The sequence below is a fragment of the Saccharomycodes ludwigii genome, chromosome I, assembly GCF_020623625.1.
Source record: "Saccharomycodes ludwigii strain NBRC 1722 chromosome I, whole genome shotgun sequence".
Taxonomy (NCBI): Eukaryota; Fungi; Ascomycota; class Saccharomycetes; order Saccharomycodales; family Saccharomycodaceae; genus Saccharomycodes; species Saccharomycodes ludwigii.
The window spans coordinates 187216-209909 of record NC_060200.1 but is presented as its reverse complement, the minus strand read 5'-3'; the positions used below and the strand labels follow the sequence as shown (position 1 = coordinate 209909).

The following is a 22694-nucleotide window of genomic DNA, read 5'->3' as shown; positions in this document are numbered from 1 at the left end:
TTTCTTTCTTATAGGAGTCATTTTTTTTTTTTCACTTTTGTTCGAGGCATTTATTTTTTTTTTTTTTTGTTTAGATTTTAAGGCACGTAGTTTTTTTTTTTAATTTTTTTTTTTTTTTAAGAACCGTTAAATAATTTTCATAGTTGACGCTCCGTGTAAATGTTGTTTTTCCCGAAAGAAAAATTATACGTCAAAGATATATTTAAAAAAAGGAGGGGGATTCCCAGCTATTTCTTAAACTCGGATAAAAAGTGAACTTGGAAAAAGTAAAAAGGAAAAAAAAATAAAAAAAAAAATACCTCAAATTGCTTTTAATAAAATGGGGCTATTTCCCAATCCCGTCTCAACTCTGTTGTAGTAAATACCCATCTTTTTTTAATTTCTTCGTAAATAATTTGAAAAGGGTTTTTTTTTTTTTAACTAAAAAAAAACTTATTTTAAAAGTATTGTCAGATTGCTACGATGAAGAATAGCTGAGTGTTGCGTGGTGCTGTGTTGTGGTATATCTTAATGTACTAAACAATGGTACATATAAACAACATACTCTTTTCAAATTAGATGTTTTATCCCTTCCTCGGAGGCCATAAGTTGTTTCTATTACAATATCTTTATATATATTCACAGATACTATAAGTCCGAAAGAAGGAGTTATTCTCTCTTTCTCATCCCTGTTATTTTTTTTTTTAATTTAACATTGTAACCCGGATCACAATTTACTCTATTAACAACCAGGAAAACCATTTGTTTCGGAATTGTTTACCCTATTTGGTAATTCGCTCACTGAAATAATTTTGTACCGAATAAAAATAAATAATTCTTTAATTTGTAAACAAACTTTGTTTTCAGGGTAACATCGTATAAAAAAAAAAGAAAAGGTTGATGACAGAATAGATTGGAGCTTGTACATCAATCCAAATTCTAATAACACACTGTATTCATTACACTCTAAAATAACTAACAACTATTATCAAGACCCCGTGAATACATTTTTTTATTTATTTTTCTATTCTCGATAAATTTGCTAGTGAATTTAAATATTATTTCCAACCTCATCTTACACGCAAAAACATGGTCTCCTATCACCTAAAATCAAATTCAAAAAATTTCGAATTATCTATAAACTGTAGATATGCGATTCTGTTTATTATATCAATACCGATAGTATTATACCTTAGGCCTATCTAACAAAACAATAATATCCCAAGATGCACTCAACAATGACACTATAGGAAATGATAAAATACTGCATTTTACCGTGTTTATGATTGAAACTATATTATTTTTCAAGAGTATATCTGTTTTCCAATACACAAATTACTACGTTACTTTGAATAAAATACATTTATCCGTATTTACATGCTGTCTTGTAGCCGGTATTGGTTCAGAGTTCCTACAAAAAATATTGAATCCCTCAAGAAGTTTCGATATATTGGACATTTGCGCAAATATTCTGGGTTCTTTCTGTGGTTTACTGGTAAACTACTTTTATTATTATATAAACTAGAGTATGTACAAGTTGTGTATGTAATAGTGTCCAAAAACTACCTCAATTTGATGTAAGCTCTATGGGCAATAGCTGTTTTATGAATAGAATCCCTTTTTTCAAACCCACTGGAATTTCCGTTATAAACAGAGACCAATTCTTCCCCTAACCTAACACTAAAGTCTTTACTAGGTCTTTTGGCGCTACCTTCTACAATCCATTTCCAAGCTAATCTGTTACGTTGTCTTTTATTTAGTGGAACCGGAATAGTAGCAGCTTTAGCAACACCAGTTTTAAAAGTTTTAACAATCATTAGTGGGGCCAAGTCATCCAAACATTTCTTCAAAATTTCAATAGGATCTTGACGTAATTGAATAAAAACAAGGTATAGTGCACGGCTCAAGATCTTGGAAGCTCTTTCTCTCTTCCCATGTCTCATAATCATATTAGTCACGTGTTGTAAAATTGGATCGCTGCGTTCTGGGATTGGTTTGTCCTTTAAACTCTCTAGCATTGCTAACTGTTCACTCGTAGGAGTAAAATTTTTCTTGTAATTATCCATAGCATTGACTTCTTGCATAATGTTTAAACGGGTAACACCAGGAGGAGTCAAGGAGTTGTCTGGCAAATATTCCTGACCATTAAACTCTTTTTTCAACGAAGCAATAGCTTCAAGCCAGTTGTCAATAGTAGCGTCATCTAATTCTTGAGACTTATCAACGTTAGCTGGTGTTTTAGTGCTTTGATATCTATATATCTGTTGTGATAATGGCTTTTTTGATAATGATAATATACACTTTGCTGTTGCAGCATTACTGCTGGTCCTAAGTAATAATCTTTTAAAACTTACTAACATTGGCTAATAGGCTCTATGATTTTTTTTTTTTTTTCCTGATTATCGATAGATTATTATTTTAATAAACATGAAAAGATCCAACAGAGAAAAGCAAGAAAAAAAAAAAAAAAAAAAAAAAAAAAAATGGAATTGGTCCTTGTAGGTTGAATATATTTCCATTTGAAAAAGAATTTACAGGAGAAAAAAACAAAACAAAAAAAATTTTTTTTTTTTAAATGAAGTAATTAACCCGGATATTTGTTATTTATTTTATTTATTCAATTTTTTTTTTTTTTCTGGTAAAAAAAAAATAACAAGGCCGTTCACTAAGTAAATTTTGTGCGCGTGTGTTTTATATGTGGCAGTTTATGTTATAAAAATCAAATAGAAAGATAAACTATCTCTTGATAATCAAGCATCTCAAAAAACCTTTTGTGATAAACATTAAAACAATCCTAAATAAAATAAAATAATAGCGTCAAAAAATACTAAGAATCTCCTAAATTATGAACCCCTTAGGCATAGAATCTAAAGAATTATATGAATCATTGACTACAATAGTGATAGATCATAATTTAAATGATATCTTATTACATCCATCTGAAACCTTACAAAAAAAATTTAATGACGATTTATTGCAACATTTAACCATAACGATACCTTTAAAAATTTTCAGTGAAACTGATGTTGAAACAATAAATATTTGTCAGGAAAGGTTAATTAAGATTGCCAATTATTTAAATGAAAAATTTTTAATTAATTTTCAGTATCCTTTCACTATTTTAAGAATATGTGAATTGGCTTATCATCCTTTACAATATTTTCACATTATAGAGTTGGCCAAGTTTGTTAACGCTTTGGAGGATGTCTGTATTGTTAATATACCATGGAAACCGATAAGTTTGTTGAAAAGCGGAAATATAGATATAACTAAAAGTACTGATGTATCTTTTGACAATGAAAACAATTTCAAGAAAAGAAGAATATCCAGGTATACAAAACGAGAGAGTGCCATTGGCAATAAAAATGATATTACTGGTCCAGAATCTATAAACCCGTCACTAGAAAAAATAACTTGGCTTAATCAAGATATATTGCATTCCATACATGCTACCAATTTTTTGAAAGATATTGAGAGTATAGTATCCGTCAATTTTGAAGAGTATGAGGAAGGAGATGAGGAGGGAGAAGAATATAATGATGATGAAACACATGAAATAGAAAATGAAGAAGAAGGTTATATAATTAAAGAGGAAATGGAAAATCAGCACAACCTATGTTCTATCAAAGATGTCAGTGCAAAGGAGGAAAAATGCAAACAGGAAAATGAGAATAAAATCATTATCGATAATACGGAAGAGGGTGATGATGATGAAGACTATAAAGAGGATGGCGATGAACTTGATGATGATTATACAGAGGAGTTTGATGATGATCAAGAGGAGTTTGGTGATGATCAAGAGGAGTTTGGTGATGATCAAAATGAGGACATGATTATACAGGTACAAGAAAACACAACAAAGCATGGCGATGAAATGGAAATGAAAGAAAAAAATACAGTCAATGGGCCATCAACTCCGTAAAGGACAAATAATTGCTTTTTAAATAGAAAAAAAAAAAAAAAAGCAGGTTTGTAGCATTAAAATTTTACAAAGAATTGACTTGCATTGTTTCCAAAGAATTATATAGGACTTTTTGACTAGGAACTCTTTAGGTTAAAACTTTTATTATACTATGAAAAGAAAAAAGACAGTTTATGAACGTGTTTCTGTCGTTAATATAATCGCTTTGCTTTCCTAAATGACATATTTATTGCATCAAAAAAGCTGTAGCTATTAAATAATAATGATACGGTTTCAAAAAAAAAATTTTTTCTCCCTAGAATGGTTTTTATTCCACAAATGTGCTATCTATTTTTTACCTTGACATGATAGAATCTAAAATATTAATATTTTTTTTGTTGTTTTCTTTTGTTTTAATTTACATTATTTTCTATATATATATTGATTACAGTCTATATGTTTAATTCTAATCTCAATTTTTACCTCTAATTTCTCAATCCTTTAGCAGGTTAATATTTTAACATAAAATCTGAGGCACGTGACGAGACTCTTGAAATTTACAAAAATAATAAACAAATGAACATATAATTAATATTATTAATCACGGAATAAAGGTTGAATAAATAAATAACTAAAATAAATAAATAAATACTATAATATAATAAAGTGAAAAAAAAAAAAATGAATGAAAAAAAAAAAAAAAAAAATATTGCCTATACACCTTCAAGCCTTTTTTCTTTTTTTTCTTTTTTTTCTTTTTTTACTCTCTGTTTTTCTTAGATTTCATCGTTTAGCGTTTTCCACATCTACCATCTCATCATACTCATATCGTTTCTAATTCTGTTGTAATCAAATAAATCTTCAATTTGACCAGTACCAGCAATAGCAATATCTTGATCCCACAATCTTTCGGAAGCCCAAGCCTTAATGTCCTTGGCAGTAACGGCATCAATCTTAGCAAATTCTTCAGCCAAGTCAGTTTTGGCACCGGCTAAAAGTTTAGAACCTAAAGTGGTGGCGATAACAGCGTCTGAAGTCGAAGCAGAGGCTAAAGCTAATTTCAACAAACTCTTACCACGAGCAACTTCGGTATCAGTAATAGAAATAGACAATCTATTCCATTGCTTCAAAGTAAAATGAACTAAATCATCAATTTGACCAACATTAGAGGTGGTGGTTTCAAACCCCCATAAACCAGCTTCCTTATAAGAGTAAGAAAAATGATTAAAAGTATCAGCCAAGTGATATTCTTGGATATCATCTAATAATTTGATACCTTGTAATCTGGAAGCTGGTTCAGAAGAAATGAAGGAACCAAAAACCTTTGCAGCAACTTGCGCAACATAATAGTTTGGAGAGGAAACTGGCTCACCCTCTGCAGCAATAGAAATGTAAGCTTTTGGTAAAGTATCGTCTCTTAATCTAATTTCACTACCCAAAAAGGTGGATTTCTTAGTTGGAGAAACTTTAGCTTTAGATGACAAACTCAAAACAGATTCAGTGGCCTTGACCAATTCATCATGGTTAACATTACCAGAACCAACAATAACAGCATTGGAAGCAACAAATTGAGACTCAGAGAAAGAGGTAACATCAGAGGCAGCTAAGCCCTCCAAAGACTCAACGGTACCAACAGTTGGCAAAGATAATGGGGTGTTTTGGAAAGCAGTGGAGTGCAAATGTTCAATAACACGTTCAGCATGTTTGGTCTCTTCGAAAGCCTTGGTTTCCTGCAATGTAAAAGCCAAAGTTTCACTAAACTTTGACTCAGAACCAACTGGATTGGCCAATTTACTTTGTAAGTATTCTAGAGATTTAGAAACGTTGGAAGAAGAAGAAGAAACAATGAAAGATTGAAATTCTTTACCAACAGTAGAATTTAAAACGAAGCCTGCTTGGGTAGCTTTCAAATCATCTTTAATGAAAATATTGGATAATAATTTAGAAACACCGTTATTGTATGGGTTTTCGGAAGAAGCACCAGAACCAAAAACTAAACCAACAGAAGAAGTTGATGAAGAGGTGTTTGGCTTGGTAGCAACAATGATACCATTAGATAATTTGGTAATGACTGGTTTTGGGGAAGCTTGGGTAGCGATAGATCTCTTGAACAAAGCGGTTCTAATCATAGTTGACGTTTTATATGGAATATATTATGGGATAGAAAGAAAAACAAAAATAATCTTGTTTGTTAATATGTGTTATATATTTTTAAAATGGTTAAAGTTTGGTATATAAAGCGTGATCATTATCTTAAATGCACACGCATAAGAAAAAGAGAGAAAGGAAGAAGGAAAAAAAAAAAAAAAAAAAGATAGTAGTTAAAGTTCTAACAGGTAAAGAGTAAATGTTTTGAAGTATAAACAAGTTAATAGATTATTAAACAAAAAGCTTACTAGCAGAATCATCACATTACTGATTCAATTGACTTCGATAGACTAAAAAGAAGGGAAAGGAAATCTATATGTAAATAAACGAAGAGAGAGAAAAAGCAACGCTTAAAAGACAAAAATAAAAATTACATTTCAAATAAAAGTGAAAAGAAGGGGAAAAAAAAAAAAAAAAATTATAGTTGGTCCACCTTAACAGTTTTTCTCTCCTAACATTTCATAATTCTTAATGCGCTATTTTCTACGCTTAAAGAATGAAAAAAACAAAAAAAAACACCGAAATATCCCATTCTATACGTCTCTTTCTGAGTTGTAGCCAATCAAAATCTCTTATTTATCTTTTAACCTCCTTTCAAGATTTTTATCGGTGTATTTGCCTTTTGTTTAAAAAAAATAAAATAAATTTAATCAAGTTTTCATTTTCATATTTGAACATCACAATATCATCTTATACGATCTTGTTTGTTTTCTTTAAATCAAAGTATAAATATAAAGGGAGGGTAACCACACCTATGTTAATCATCAATTAAAAGAGTAAAAGTATCCCCCCATCCCATATTAGATATTTATATCAAAGTACATTTTTATTGGCTAGACGTTTATACGCCATGACACTTTATTTCTATTAATATCATATATATATATATATATATATGTATATTTTTTTTTTAATTCAGACTTCAAATCCATATAGTTTTCTTTGGCATAAATAAAACTGACAAGAAAAACATTGGCATCTTCAAATGCTAAATGTTTGGCAGACATTTACTAGCTTACCATGTTTTTTTTTTTTTTCTTTTTTTTGACTGCATGACCTCTCATAACCAAAAAGAATTTTAGTATTCTTCGCTTTTTTATTAAAAAAAATCTAATAAAAGTGTCATATTCAAAATGCTCTTTTCTACTAATAGATTCCCAAGGCATTCAAATCTGTAATAAAAAAAAAGAAAAAAAAGGAGCATTTCAATAAATGCCAGATTTAATGTAAAAAAAAACTTTTTATGAATTTCATTCACACCTTAGGCTATGTCAAGGTAACATAATAAATCAAGTATCGCTAAAATGCATGTATATATATATTATATTTTGAATAAGCTTGCTTAAGCCATAGGGCTATAAACGCAATTAGCTGACTGTCAAAACGTAAATTATTTATTAAAAAAAAAAAAAAAAAAAAAAAAAAAAAAAGACAAAAAAAAAAAAAGACAAAAAAAAAAAAAAATACAAAAAGCAGATAACTCACGGGCAAAGTGCTATAAAAAAAAGTCCCATTTTTTTTTTTTTTTTTTAATTAAGTCCTTAATAAATACAAAACGACAGACTTTCCATAATAAAAAAAAAAAAATGAAACCAAAAAACTTTTCCAAATTTTTCTACTTGCTTTATTCTCAATCTGATTATTTTTAAAAAGCCAAAGGAAAAAGATACACAAATTGAAGAAGAAGAAGGAGGTGAGCTTACTTGTTGCTAGGCAATATTGAAACTAATCCTAGTTTTATATATATTTAAAAATGTTATCTTTCATTCTAAATAAGAAGCCTTTCAAAACACTAGCTAAATATTGGGAGAAAGAAAGGAAATACTGTTTTTATTAACACGGGTCATAAATTAAATAAGTTGAAAAAATTTGAAAGTAAATTAATGTTTACCAGCCCTGCAATTCTTCAATAAAGTCAATTGGATTATTTTTTTTTAAAATTTCTCTACTAACAACGTAACGAATATCGTCACACATATTGCTATGAGCACAGGACATTACACAAGTTCTTCCAACGGTAGCTTCATTTAAATCAGCAACTACAATCTGTTCGATATCGGGTCTTCCTTCTCTAAATTCAACATGAGGTAACTTACTTTCAATCTTTGCCAACAATTCTTGGTCTTGCAATGGCATGATTTTTTCCTCTTGAGCACTATCACTATCACTAATTTTAGTTTCCTTGACTTTAACATTATTTTCTTTTATATCGCTATCCGAATATAACGCGTCATGCTCACCAAATTGAAAGTCCTTATACCTAGACAAACAAATGACAATTTGGATTTTATCCGAATACTGTTCTAAAGATTTTAGTTCATCGTAAAACCAATCTAACGAGTGCCAATGCCTAATGACCCAATAAAATTTAACAAAACCTTTGAAATTGGTATTAACACATAATTCTCTAGCATAAGCGAAAGGACCAGGAACACCATTACCACCACTGTATAATAACACATGATCGTAACTTGTCAAATTGTGATAGGAGCCATATGGACCTTCCAGAGAGAGATATATATCTTTTTCTTTCTCTGGGCAGTTCATTACTTCTTTGTAAAGTGATGAAGTACACCCCTTTTTAACTTTAACACATATTTTAACGTATCCCTCTTCTGGGTAAGGAATCATGGTAAATGGATGGGATTGCCAAAAGCATTTCCAAGTTCCAAAATATACAAAAGCAAATGAACCAGGGTTAACCCTAAAGGTGGTTTTGTTATAAGGAACAATCAATTCCAACGTTTCATCAGCCACAGCTTTTACTTTTGATTTTTTATAGCCACCGAAAAGAATCCAAATTCTTACTAGTCTAATAAATCTATCAAAACACCACATAGCACAGGTCGCATATGCAAAATTTTGAAAACCTAACTCATCGACATGTCTCCATGCGCCAATTAAAAAAAAAACAGCCAGTACTATATGGAAATATAAAAACATTTCATACCAGTTTCGTCTTAAAAAAGCCATACCTTGCAAAAACATTGTACCGCCGCAAACAGCAGCAACACACCCCCACCTGTAAAAGTTATCTTGCATATAATATGGATATGAACCATTGTTGCTAATTTTAAATAAATAGGAAACTGCATGAACAAACAACATCAAAACCGTAGTTCTGGCAATCCATTTGTGATAGGTAACGAACGTAGAAAATTTCCAACCAGTTAGCCATATAAAAAAGTTATTACGACCACCAAACATAAAGGTCAAAATCATCATGTAGCACACTAAAATACCAGCTCTGTTCCCAACATAAGTAGCCAATTCTCTATGTGTGGTTATAAAATATACGTTCCCTTTCAAATTGTGTATCCTGGTAGCACAAAATATAACACATAGTGCAAACCAAATAAAAATAATTAAAGATTCAATCCTAGTGGGTATGGCACCCCATAACCAATTAGATGCATGTTTTTTCTTCGTTAAAGCAGGCAAAGTAAATTTGGCTCTTATTAATCTTGATAAAAAAAGATTAGGAAAGTGTCTGTTTAGCCCCGTGATACGAAGCAACCTGAGCACCGCGCCAATAAGTATAATACCAGCCCAATAAGCAATTAACCCCGCACCAAAATAGACCGAGTGATTTTCCACTTCATCGCCAGATTTTTCAGCATTATATGTTTCTTCATAAGTTGTTTGGTTGTATCCCACGGGATAATCTATTATCGCAGACGAATTATAATCAGGAACTGACGTGAATGGATCAGCAACAATGTACTTAGTAACATTTTCATAAACCTCATCCAACTGAGTGCCAGTTAAATTTCCACACTCATCCAAATACCAATCTTTGAAATGTCTCCTTGAAGAACTTGAGTTTACTGTGTGTTCGTAACCACAGTAAACCATAGATCCTAAAGCATTAATATTATCACACCAGCATTCATCATCGGAATCATCGCAAAAAGTGGCTATGTCATCTAAACTGCTTTCACAGCCTGTTGAAATATAATCACCTTCATTAGTTGCTGACCAACTGTAATCGGCAATAACCAAGTAAGACAGGCGAGTAAAAATTAAATGATAAATTTTTAAATTCATCCAGGAAAATATTAGATGTCAAATATCACAAAAATAATAAACAAATAAATACTTGTGTTTTTATTTGCCCTTTGATTTGCTTTGTTTGTTTTTTGTTTTTTTTTCTTGATATTAGTTAAAAAGAATTATATTATATTAATTTAAATAAAAGGAAAGAATGGGAATGAAGAAGGTAAGATTTAATTTTTATATGGAATTAATGAAGTATAAATATAAATTACCAATAATTTATATATACTCGATTTTTTATTATCAAGACTGTGACTGAAATTTTTTGTCATTATTTCCACTTTTTTCAATCTCGAGAATTTATCTTTTATTTTTTTAAAAAATGTAATAAAAGTTTAGTTTATTGGTATAATTTCGCAGAATTATTTGTATGTTGGTAGTAATATACAGTTAAACCTATTAGCCAAGTAATTAGAAAAAAAAAAAATAAAATAAAATAAAATAATAATAATGCCTTGGTGGATATAGCAAACTGTTAAGTTTCCAGTTTAAGAAAACTTGGGAAAGAAAAGAAGAATAAAAAAAAGAGATACACCCTAGTTTAAATTACAATTGACACCCATCACTTTACATTTTAATCCTGAATCTATTCATTCGGCTGGGTTATATTAACACCGAAAAACATGGAAACAGGAGATATGTACTTATTACTTTTGTTAGCCTTAAGCTATTTGCAATTGTTTCAGATTTTGACTTGTTTCGTATAAAAAAAAATAAAAAAAATTAATATAATACTAAATTCTTTTATCATTTCTCCATCTCTTTTGGTCATAAAAACTCCGATTATATTTTAAAAAAAAAAGAAAAAGTACGTATTTCTTAGATGCGATTGCCCTTTTTCTGACATATTGGTCACTTGCTAAATAGCGCATAGTCTATTTTGCACCCAAGCTTTTTTTGTTCTTTTTAATTATTTTCTTAAAAAAAAAAAAAAAAGAAAAAAAAAAAAATTGACCGTGTCACCGTATTATTTTCTTTTTTGGGTAAAAGGCACTGTATTTCGTTTAGTATTTATTTCCACTTTTATTGCACTTTTTACTGCGGGCTACAACACACAAATCCCACTTTTTGCTTTTTACTCTTTCTTCCCAACTCGAACGCCAAAAATGGAAAAAAAAAAAAAAAAATTGGTTGGCATTACATTTTATTGTATAACTTTTGGTAAGAAACTTTAAGATTATTATCCTTTATTTTTTTTAACAAATAAAGACTAGAGGAACTGCACCTTTTTTTTTTTTTTTTTTTTTTTTCACTTATATTTTATTCGGACCTTTAAAAGGAAAAATGAAATATTGTTTTTTTATTAAAGCGTTCGAAATATCTTTCTCTTTATAATAGTTGTTCATAGTTAATTTTGTAACCAATACCTTAATTCCGGGCTTTAATGTTACTCAAGTCAAAAATAAATGGCATATTGCTTGATATATTTAGGTAAAGTGAATTCCAATTTAAGTACATAATAACAATAAGATTATAACCCAGGGTGCAATGTCTCATGAGCGTGGGAAAGTTTTTAATAAGATTCGTCCCGAAAAATTGTATTGTTGAACAATAAACCAAAATACACTGTTATTATTTTTTGAACTCTTTTGAGGCCTTTTGGATATTAAATTATTTTGTTAATAAAAGTTATCATAAAAATATACAGATACATACATATGATTTTCTTTTTTTTTTTTTTTTTAACAGCTGTAAAGTTTCCGAAAATATTTTAACTTTGAAGAATTCAAAAAAATATATAAGTATATAAAAACAGTACTAATATGAATATCTGAATTTCATAAATAAATTTTATTTATATCCATACATCCTAAAAAGAAGAAGAAAAGAAAAACGTATATACAACATAGAATTATTCTAGTTCTTGTACTTCAATATGAGTTATTTTAATAAATGCAAGTTATCACTGCTTTTTTCTCTAGAAATTATTTTTTTATTTTCTTCTGTCGTTAATGCTGTTGTTATTCCAAATAAAAATGACAAAGTCGTTCACTTGAACTTAGAAAAAAGGGTTAATACAGATTTGTCTCCAATTGAGGCTGCGTTAAGTGGTTCTATTGAGCTTTATGTTGATTTAGAAATTGGTACTCCTGAACAACATGTGAGAGTTTTGTTTGATACAGAAGCCGCTGACACTTGGGTTACCTCTCCAAGTAACCCCCTATGCAAAAATTCTACTGTTTGTGTAGAATATGGTACTTATGAAGCTAAAAATTCTTCTACTTATAAGTTGAATTCAACTTTGGGAGATTTAAGAATTGATACTGAAGACTACTCACTTAATGGTACTTGGGTCCAGGATACCGTCAGATTAGGTGATTTATCCGTTGAAAATTTTGTTTTTGGGGTGGCCAATGAGTCCGATATTCGTAAAGGTGTTTTAGGTGTTGGGTTTGAGTCTTTGGAAGTTTCTGGTAATTCTGTATATCCAAATTTTCCACAAGCCTTAAAAGATGGTGGTTATATTAATAAAAAAGCTTATTCCTTATTTACAAATTCGTATTGTGCTTCTGAAGGTAGTGTCATATTTGGTGCTGTTGATGCTTCTAAATATACAGGTGATCTATACACACTTCCATTAGTTAATGGTAGTGATTCTACAGATTTCACTGTTGCATTGCAAGGTTTGGGTGTTATTACAGCTGCTGACGAAAAAGTTACTATCATTGATACACCAACTGCTTTGGTGTTTGATAATACTGAAACTACTAGTACTTTCCCTACAGTAATTGCAGACGCAATTGCTGCCCTGGTTAATGCCACTTACACTTCTGATGGTATTTATCACTTAACTTGCCCAGATGAATCTGATGCTTCTACAATTGTTTTAGATTTCGGAGGTGTCCATATTTACATTCCAATAATCAGTTTTATTGCTTATGATGACGATGCTGATGCTTGTTACTTAGGATTTTTTCCACCAGATGATGATGATAATCAGGTAACTAGTGTTTTAGGCGGTACTATTTTGCAAGATCTTTATGTTGTTTATGATTTAGAAAGCTATGAAATCAGCATCGCCCATGCCAATCTTGCAGGTGTTAATGAGAGTGATGTTCAAGTTATCACAAGCACTATTCCAGGTGCCACAAAGGTTCCTGGATATTCTAGTACTTCTGTTGCAACTAACTTTACTACTGGTGGCAATATCTTTACTTTATCAAGTGAACCAATAAATCCATGGCTAACTACTGAAATCAGAGGCTGCAATCAAGATAACTGGATCACAGTCAACGGGACATATACTACTGCGCCAGCAAATGGTACTGCAACTTCTGGCTATACTACCATTAGTTCAAGCGACGCTACTTATGTAACACCAACTTCTTCTAATAGTGTGGCTAATAGTTCCTCGACTGCTACCATAACTTCTAAAGCTGGAGCTTCATCTTTAAAATTGGAAAAAATGTTGTTTAGTACCATTGTGTTTATTGTTTCAATTTTATTCTAAAAAAGCTATGAATGACAAAAAAAAAAAAAAAAAAAAAAAACATCTAGTAAATTGTTTTCTGTTTGTTTGTTTTTATTTTAAAAAAGTTAAATGATATACATTTTATTTGAGTTGAAGGTTTAAATATGTTAAATTTATATAAACTGAATCTTTTTAAACAATTGTTTATATCAAAGCAAGTCATTTTTAAAAGACATATATAGTTAGCTTCTATGGTAGGCATAAATTTTAATTGAAAAAAAAAAAAAAATAAATTCTTGGTCGGACATTGAATAGAAAATGTCATTTAACTTTTGGCGGGTTTCGCATTCGGCATTGTTGCAAAAATTCGGCTAAAAGATAAAAAAAAAAAAAAAATGGGAAAAGATGGAAGAGAGAATTCCCCGTGATATAATCTTACTGTTAAAATAATAGCCGGGTAATAAAGTATGTTTTTGAATTTATTTTACGTCTTTTGATGAAAGAGAGAAAGAAAAAAAAAAAAGAAAAAAAAAAAAAAAAAGCCTTTAAATAAACTTAAACATAAGTATATATACTTTTCTGTTATCGTCACTTTCATCCCTATTTCTCGGTTAACGGGCAATACATAAAGAAAAAAAAAAAAAAAAAAGAGCCATAGATTTTAAAAAATAGAATAGGAAGCTAATAAAAACCATCCAGCTAAATATATATACATATGTCTGATCCTTTAGAATTAATTAAAAAAGCTGAAAAGAAAGCTAAACCATCATCTGGTTTCATGAAACTTTTCACAGATGACGCTGATAAATACGAAGAGGCTGCAGATCTATACGTAGAAGCTGCGAATATATATAGAGTGAATAAACAACTAGGTGAATCAGGAAATAATTTTATTAAGGCGGCAGAATGCCAATTAAATGCTCATAATGAAAGTGAAGCAGGTAATACTTATGTAGAAGCCTATAAAATGTATAAATCCATTGATCCAGCAAGTGCTGCTACCGCTATTGAAAAGGCTATCGATCTATTTACGAATAAAATTGGACAATTTAGAAGAGCAGCTAATTTTGAATTTGAATTGGGTGAATTATATGAATCGACCCTGCATGATTATAAAAAAGCCATAACTTGTTATCAGACAGCTGGGGAATGGTATAGTCAGGATAGTGCTACTGCTTTAAGTAATAAGAGTTTTTTAAAGGCTGCAGATTTGAAAGCATTAGACAATGAATTTTTGGAAGCTGTAGACTGTTATAGTAAAGTTGTTGCTAATTCTATAGGAAACAGGTTGAGTCAATGGTCTTTAAAAGATTATTATTTGAAAATTGGTTTGTGTCAATTAGCTGCTAACGATTCTGTGACTGCCTCTAAAACGTTGCGTGATTTCCAAATAAATTGTGGTGATAATACCAGCAGGGAATATAATTTGTTGAAGACATTGATTGATTGTTATAATGAACAGGATGTGAACAAATTTAGCAGTAGCGTTTTTGAATTTGACAAGTTTTCTAAGTTGGATGATTGGAAAACCAAGATATTGCTAAAGATTAAGGATTCTATATCTAAACAAGAGGATGATGACTTATTGTGAATACATGCTTATTTCTATACATTTAAGCTTTTTTTTTTAAATTTTTTTTTACTTTTTTCATTTTTTTTTTTTTTTTCTTTTTTCTTCTTTGGGTTTAATTATTAAATAGGCACATCTTTTATAATATACATAATTTATGATAATTGTTGTTATTATTAATTTATAAACAAAACCTAGATAAATAATTAAATTAGTTAAATAGATACATGGTGGGGATTGGAAGAAAAGGCCTTTTAAAAATGTGTTTATATATATAAATATATACATATACGTACGTATTACCATTTTTGTAATTCGTCTAATAAATCAATTCTAGATTTTCTTTGATAAATAGCATCACACACAATGTCTCTTATATCGTCACACATTTCAGGATGACCACAGGTCATAACGACGGTGCTACCAGAGGAATTTTGTATATCCGTATTAACCAGCTCTTTTAATTCTGGCCTACCATCTTTGAACTCAATGTGTGTTAAATTGTTTTTGATGGTAGTTAGAACTTCATTATCAGAGCTGGAATCATCGGTCTGTTTTTCCTCATATGCTTCTTTCTCCTCCTGCTGTTTCTTAATGTTAATTATATTACTGTATAGGTCTTCATGATCACCAAATTTGTAATCGTAATATTTAGTGATAAAAATTGATGTCTTGATCTTGTCCTTGTGCTGTTCCAAAAATTTTAATTCTTCAGAAAACCAATCTAAAGATTCCCAATGTCTAATAACCCAAACTAAATGAATAAAGCCTTTGAACTTAGAGTCGTTAACTAACTTTTTGGCATAGGCAAAAGGGCCTGGAATACCATTACCACCTGTATAAAGCAAAACATCATTGTATCTTTCCAGGTTATGATATGATCCATATGGACCTTCTATGGCAACTTTCATCTGAGCAGTTTGGTTTGGTTGTGTTTTCAAAAAATTATAAATTGTATTAGTACAGCCTTTTTTAAACTTAACACAAAAGACTAACGTATTATTCTCCTCATTTGTGACTATGGTAAAAGGATGGGATTGCCAAAAGCACCTCCAATTTCCAAAATATATAAATGCAAAAGCACCTGGACGAGCTTTAAAAGTTGTTTTATTGTATGGAACAGTTATTCGTAAGGTTTCGTTGGCAACAATTTTTACAGTTGCGGTTCTATAACCACCAAAAAGTACCAAGATTCTAAAATATCTAGCAAACCTATCAAAGCACCAAATGGCAGTGACAGTGTAAATGAAACACTGGTAATCAAAATTTTTAGTGTGAATCCAGGCACCAACAACAAAAAAAACAGCCATTAAAATGTGGATAATTAAAAAGGTTTCATAATGTAAACTTCTCAACAATGCAATACCTTGGATAAACATAATGCCCATGCAAACCATGGAAACACAACCCCATCTCCACCAATCACTTTGTTGTCTAGAAGCATACTTACCGGCCCCTAAACTATTTTCCAACATACATATTGCATGGATGAACGCCATTAAAACAGTCATTCTAGCAATCCATTTATGATAAGTAACGAAAGTGGAGTATTTCCAGCCAGTCAACCAAAGCAATAAATTATTTCTACCGGCAAATAAGAAAGTTAAAATAGACATGAAACATGTTAACACAGCACTTCTATCACCCGGGTATCTGCCCATCTGACCTCTTCTTTTAGGCCAAATTATATCATTTTCTACGTAATGATATCTTGTAGCAACAAACAAAGTACATAAAACAAAATACCCAAAAATTATGATTGATTCTATTCTACTAGGAACGATACCTTTAAACCATGACGTTTTATGATATTTGTTGGCAAAAAGACTGGGGATGGCAATTTTAGATTTTATAAACCTTGTTGTGTAGTTTTTACTTGGTAATAAAGAGTTGTAAAGTCCAGAAACTCGTAAGAACCTGTAGATCGCACTGAATAAAATAATGACAGCCCAATAACCAAATAGTCCACTACCAAAATAAAAAGAAACGTCAAAGTTTCTAAATCTGGCGTAATATGAATTGTAAGCAATTTCATAAAGAGTAGCATTGTATTTAAATGGAACATAGATTGGAATGGATTTATTAAAATTGGGAATTTGCTTTTTAGGATTATCAATTAAATAGTTAGTAACATTCTTATAGGCCGCTTCGATTTTAGATGTAGTAACATTTGGACATTGTGTTTGGAACCAATCAATAAACTGCTCCTGAGTCTTTGTGGAGTTCTCGGTATTACTGAACCCACAATAAACATAAGAACCCAGCGCATCAATATCTTTACATTGGCAGGTATATTTGCTAGTAGTCTCAGTAGCACAAAATATAGCGGTTGAAGATAACGAATATTTACAGGCCATACCAACATAATCACCCGTATTGTAATGAGCCCAACCACTACCGGCAAAAACCAAAGAAGTGAAAAAATTTAGCAGCAAAAAGTAGAAGAAAGATAATCTTGTCAATATCATTGCGTAACAAAATCTTATGTAGCTTCTTTCTTGATGATATTACTTTTATTTATATTTTTCTATTGGTATTTGGAAGAATAATAACAGACATATCTTAATTTTTAGTTTAGAATTAAATTTGGAACTAAAAAAAAAAAAATTTAAAATAAAAAAAAAAAAAAGATTTTTATTTCTTATATATATTATCTTTTACTTGGTGTCACATTTTGTGTATATTAAAACTAAGCAAGATAGCTCTTATTTTTTTTATTTTTTTATTTTTTTATTTTTTTATTTTTTTATTTTTTTATTTTTTTATTTTTTTATTTTTTTATTTTTTATTTTTATAATTAAATTATGTGCAGGAAATATCGATCGGTATTTATTGTTTTCTATAATGTTACAGTAGTTATTTATTTTCATTCTAAATGCCAAAATATTAAAGTCCTGGCTATTATTTATATTTATGGTTTGTAACTGGAATTCTAACATTCTAGTTTGAAGGGTGTAAGTTGTGTAAAAAATACACCCTATTTTCTTTGAATAAAAAAAATTTTTATTAAAAGATAAAAATTTGATCTTAAACATCTGCGTAAATTTTAGTCGATAGTAAGAACCTTGTAAGAAAAAAGCCAAGATCGTTAATACTGCGTAGCTTGATAGAGGCACTGACATTTGAATTTCAGATTATTTTTATTTAGCTTTGTTCGCGCCAAATGTCAAAAAAAAAAAAAAAAAAAGGAAAAAGGAAAAAGGTGTGCAAATATTTCAATGAAAAAAATTACATAATAAGTAAAAAGGGTGCAAATAATTCAACAATATAGAAATATTCCCAGTTTATATCTTAGCCAAATTAAGCGGAGACGAAAATGGCTTGGGCCTTTTAATTACTTTTTATAGGCCATTTCAAGTGAAATAATAATTTTGTATATTTTGGGTAAATAGAGTTTCCTATTCTGGGTCATTATATTAAGTTTCAAGTTGCTTGTTTCTTTTTTTTTCTTTTTTTTTTTTGGGTATTCTATTTTTATACTTTCATGTCAAAAGAGAGGAGAGAGGTGTATTTACAGCTTTTGTAGCCGTTCTAGATGTATAAATTTCTTTTTGGGAAACTTATGATCATTGGTTGAAAATTTGTAACTAGATTTAAAATAATTTTACTTTATTTTTCATACACATTTATATTACTGATCAGTAAAACATTCGTTAATCGTTTCCATTATAGAATTTGATTAAATCCATTTGACCCAATTTCAAAAATAAAAATACAAAAAACTTTATAATTGGTTCCCATTTTCTCGCATTGTTTCGGACACACAACTAAAAATATCTTTGATGTCCGATAACACATATGTTACCCTGCCTACTTCTGATTTTAAAAAGAAGGGGAGTTGCTTCTGTAATTTTAATAAAACTTCCTCTTTTTTTTTTTTTTTTTTTTTTAAGTTCTGTTGTCTAACAATTTACTGCCAATGATAACTAGATAGCAATAACAATACCTAATAAAAGAGAAAAAAAAATAAATAGAAAAAAAAAAAATAAAGTACCATATACATATGTGCAATTAAGAAAGTGAAAAATAATAAAGTAAAATAAATAAGTATCAAAAATAAAAATTAATGGAATATATTAAAGTAGCCAAAGTGGACGATGTTATTCTTCACAAAAGAGGCATCCAAACACATGGAACATTACACTTGACTACACATCATTTGATCTTTACATCTCCCAACTCTAAAAGGGAATTTTGGCTACCTTTCCATATTATACATTCAGTGTTTAAAAATAAAGGAAGTGCCAACTATTGCAACAATAATAACGGGCGCAACAATAATAATATATGGAAGTATCAAAATATAAAAATTATTACTAAAGATTTGCTATGCTTTTCTATTGATTTTAAAGATTGCTATCAAGCACAAGATGTGTTCGATTCAATTAAACTTCTTACTGTCATTAAACCGCCTTTAAAATTATATTGTTTTTTGTACAGGCCAAACCAGTTAGAATTACCGTACACCGGGAAAACTACCGCCCGAATATATGATATTCGCAGAGAATTTTTTGATAGACAAGGGCTTGACCCTTCAAGATGGAGAGTTTCTAATGTTAATAGTGATTTTAAGTTTTGTCCTACCTATCCTAATGAATTTATTGTTCCGTTTCCAATTACGGACACTTTATTAAAACACGCTTCCAAATATAGGTCATCTCAAAGAATCCCAGTTTTGTCCTATTACCACAAGGAAACTGGGTGTTGTATAGTAAGAAGTGCACAGCCGTTACCAGGATTAACCCAACAAAGGTCTCCTCAAGATGAAAGATTAATTTATGAGTTTTTCCAGATAAAACCCTCACAGAAAAACGTTATAGTGGATTGTAGACCTACTACTAATGCTTATGCTCAAACTGCCTTGGGGGGTGGTACAGAGAATATGGATAATTATAATTTTGGTGGTACTACGACTAGAATGTTTTTGGGTATCCCAAATATTCATACGATGAGAGATTCGTTTCAATCCCTAATTGATAACCTTATTGTAGATAATGATATTAATTCTCCATTAAATAGGAAATTTTCTATAAATCAACATTCCTCATGGCATAAACATATCAAAACTTTATTGAATAATACTGAAATATTGGTAAAGTATATACTATTTAATAAGGGCAATTTGCTAATACATTGTTCAGATGGTTGGGACAGAACAACCCAGATATCGTCATTGGTACAACTTTGTATTGATCCATATTATAGAACGTACGAAGGGTTCATGGTACTTGTTGAAAAAGAATGGGTCCTGTTTGGTCATAGATTTTTAGAGAGGTGTGGACATTATAACTCCAATAACAATTTTCATGATAACAGCTCAAATAATATTATAAAATCCTCTATATTAGGGAATAGTAATGTCAATAATAATGGTAGTAATAATAATAATAGTAATAATAATAGTAATGATAATAATAATGATAATAATAATGATAATGACATCATATCCTCTGATGAAATGACATCTTCTAGTGAAATGATGCCCGTTGAAAATCACGTTAATAACAAAAAAAAAGATGATTTGAATAGCATATTGGCATCTATGACCAATAACATCTTTGGGGGAACCACCAGTAATACGATTAACACTAGTGCCATTACTGGCGGTATCAGTAGAAATGGAGAGGTTCAAGTTGCTAATAGAGGTAACAGTTCCAGCAAAAACAATAATAATAATAATAATAATAATAATAATAATAATAATAATAATAATAATAATAATAATAATAATAATAATAACAGTAGCAGCAGTAGTAGTAATCCTTTATCTATAATAAGTGGCGAATCAAACAATACGTCTCCTATATTCTTTCAGTTTTTAGAGTGTGTCTATCAGTTATTACAACAATCACCCTCAAAATTTGAATTTAATGAAAGGTTTTTGAGAAGATTGGTTTACCATTTATATTCATGTCAATATGGGACATTTGTATATAATAATCAAAGACAAAGTTTAAATGAAGGTTCTGCTACAGTTGATGTCTGGGCGTATTTTTTATCAAGAAAAAAAGAATTTGCTAACCCAAACTATATTAATAGTAACAATAGTAATAATAATACTGATGCTGAAGAATATTGGATTTTACCCGATTTACATAAGCTACAATGGTGGTATCAGTTATTAGGTCGAAAAAAGGAAGAGTTAATAGATTATACAACTACGGAAGCAAGTGCCACTAGTGATAATAATAATAACATCATTGCATCAGATTTATCCCCTGACATGAAAAATGCACTACGACTAAAAGAAGATGAAGCAAGGGATAATCCGCAAAACAAGAAAAGCCCCAAAAATATTTTCTCATATGCATTAAATCTCGATGTTTTCAAATGAAAAAGAAAAAGAAATAAAAAAAAAGGAAAAAAAAAATTATACATCAATATATATATATATATATATTTATTTATTTATAGTTTTATGCATTTTCTTTTCCATGTGATACCGCACCATTCGGAAATCAAAATACTCAAATCTTCCACTGATTGAACCTCCTCTTTAGTACATCCCACATTTAAAGCACCTTTCAAATGACCGTACAATTGAGGATTGACGTCTTGGGGCACTAATGCGCTTATAACAATTAAACTAGTCTCTTTAGCATTTAGCACGGAATCATTACTCAAAATTGGAGCATAACAAGTGCTTAAAATAATGTACCACAAATCTGGATCAGATGCATTTAAATTATTAATTATTTTATCACTAACTTTATTGTAGATAAGGTTCCAATGATCAAATCCTCTGGCTAATATATTTTCTCTCTTATTATGATTATTCTCAGTAACATATTGGTTATAGTCGGATATCCTGTTGAAGTCTGGGGCATGGATTTTAATTCTGAATTTGTCTTCAATATTATTAGTTGTTGTTTCATGTAAATTTTCTTTTTCAACACTCTGTGCAATCTCATGTAGACTGTTAATTGCCTTAGGGATTCCTGCTATACAGCTACTTTTCAAAATGGCCTCTTTAAATTTAGAAGATATATTTTTTTGCAACAACGTGAAATTGGCTTCTCTTAGTGAAAGTTCATGGTTATCTCCCAATATTGTAGATATTAGTAAATCTTGATCATTGCAGCTGTTATCTAAACCTAACTTAATATGATGAACATCGGTAGCATTATTATTATTATTATTATTATTATTATTAATGGATGCTGTAATTATTGCATATTTGTATAATGTGGCCACATCTTTGGGTTGATTGCAAACACTCAATGTAGTTGCTGCTGTTATATACCAAAAATATCTTAAATCTGGATTGTTCCTATGGTTTAATGGAATTAAACTATTTATTTTGAGTAACCTAGCTTTATTTAGCACGCCATTCATACTTTTCTATTTATGCTGGTAGTAGAGTTTCTTGTAGTTAAAATACAAATTAATACCAGTGATGGATTGTTTTATTTTTTTTTTTTTCTATTTTTAATCTGTAATTGATATTTTTGTTCTTTACAAAAAAAAAAAAAAAAAAAAAAAAAAAAAAAAAAACTATTTCCCGACATAGCATTTTGTCCGATGTCCTTTTTTATTTTTTATTTTTGTAAAGAAACCAACACGTCTTACTTTTATCAAAATTTTGTACACAAGTTAATTTTTTTTTTTTAAATGCTTGATAATCTTAG

General features: G+C 29.8%; 10 protein-coding genes across 10 annotated transcripts; 5 read left to right on the top strand and 5 right to left on the bottom strand.

The window, feature by feature from the left end:
• Nucleotides 1-1261: 1261 nt before the first annotated feature.
• SCDLUD_000079 (uncharacterized protein) lies at nucleotides 1262-1504 on the top strand (the record flags this gene model as incomplete). Its single annotated transcript, XM_046076939.1, has 1 exon — nucleotides 1262-1504. One exon carries the CDS (start codon nucleotides 1262-1264, stop codon nucleotides 1502-1504), a length of 243 nt encoding a protein of 80 aa, XP_045936430.1.
• A 37-nt stretch (nucleotides 1505-1541) lies between these two features.
• On the bottom strand, nucleotides 1542-2339 carry RSM7 (mitochondrial 37S ribosomal protein uS7m; the record flags this gene model as incomplete). Its single annotated transcript, XM_046078802.1, has 1 exon — nucleotides 1542-2339. The coding sequence occupies one exon, from the start codon at nucleotides 2337-2339 to the stop codon at nucleotides 1542-1544; it is 798 nt and encodes a 265-aa protein (XP_045936429.1).
• Nucleotides 2340-2824: 485 nt separating this feature from the next.
• Nucleotides 2825-3901, top strand: PSY4 (Psy4p; the record flags this gene model as incomplete). The annotated part of the gene is made up of 1 exon (XM_046078803.1): nucleotides 2825-3901. One exon carries the CDS (start codon nucleotides 2825-2827, stop codon nucleotides 3899-3901), a length of 1077 nt encoding a protein of 358 aa, XP_045936428.1.
• Nucleotides 3902-4686: 785 nt separating this feature from the next.
• COR1 (ubiquinol--cytochrome-c reductase subunit COR1) lies at nucleotides 4687-6009 on the bottom strand (the record flags this gene model as incomplete). Its single annotated transcript, XM_046078804.1, has 1 exon — nucleotides 4687-6009. One exon carries the CDS (start codon nucleotides 6007-6009, stop codon nucleotides 4687-4689), a length of 1323 nt encoding a protein of 440 aa, XP_045936427.1.
• A 1906-nt stretch (nucleotides 6010-7915) lies between these two features.
• On the bottom strand, nucleotides 7916-10075 carry SCDLUD_000075 (ferric reductase family protein; the record flags this gene model as incomplete). The annotated part of the gene is made up of 1 exon (XM_046078805.1): nucleotides 7916-10075. The coding sequence occupies one exon, from the start codon at nucleotides 10073-10075 to the stop codon at nucleotides 7916-7918; it is 2160 nt and encodes a 719-aa protein (XP_045936426.1).
• A 1885-nt stretch (nucleotides 10076-11960) lies between these two features.
• SCDLUD_000074 (pepsin-like aspartic protease) lies at nucleotides 11961-13535 on the top strand (the record flags this gene model as incomplete). Its single annotated transcript, XM_046078806.1, has 1 exon — nucleotides 11961-13535. The coding sequence occupies one exon, from the start codon at nucleotides 11961-11963 to the stop codon at nucleotides 13533-13535; it is 1575 nt and encodes a 524-aa protein (XP_045936425.1).
• Nucleotides 13536-14211: 676 nt separating this feature from the next.
• Nucleotides 14212-15087, top strand: SEC17 (alpha-soluble NSF attachment protein SEC17; the record flags this gene model as incomplete). The annotated part of the gene is made up of 1 exon (XM_046078807.1): nucleotides 14212-15087. One exon carries the CDS (start codon nucleotides 14212-14214, stop codon nucleotides 15085-15087), a length of 876 nt encoding a protein of 291 aa, XP_045936424.1.
• A 278-nt stretch (nucleotides 15088-15365) lies between these two features.
• On the bottom strand, nucleotides 15366-17534 carry SCDLUD_000072 (ferric reductase family protein; the record flags this gene model as incomplete). Its single annotated transcript, XM_046078808.1, has 1 exon — nucleotides 15366-17534. The coding sequence occupies one exon, from the start codon at nucleotides 17532-17534 to the stop codon at nucleotides 15366-15368; it is 2169 nt and encodes a 722-aa protein (XP_045936423.1).
• Nucleotides 17535-19132: 1598 nt separating this feature from the next.
• On the top strand, nucleotides 19133-21400 carry YMR1 (phosphatidylinositol-3-phosphatase YMR1; the record flags this gene model as incomplete). The annotated part of the gene is made up of 1 exon (XM_046078809.1): nucleotides 19133-21400. The coding sequence occupies one exon, from the start codon at nucleotides 19133-19135 to the stop codon at nucleotides 21398-21400; it is 2268 nt and encodes a 755-aa protein (XP_045936422.1).
• Nucleotides 21401-21474: 74 nt separating this feature from the next.
• PXP2 (Pxp2p) lies at nucleotides 21475-22401 on the bottom strand (the record flags this gene model as incomplete). Its single annotated transcript, XM_046078810.1, has 1 exon — nucleotides 21475-22401. The coding sequence occupies one exon, from the start codon at nucleotides 22399-22401 to the stop codon at nucleotides 21475-21477; it is 927 nt and encodes a 308-aa protein (XP_045936421.1).
• Nucleotides 22402-22694: the final 293 nt, after the last annotated feature.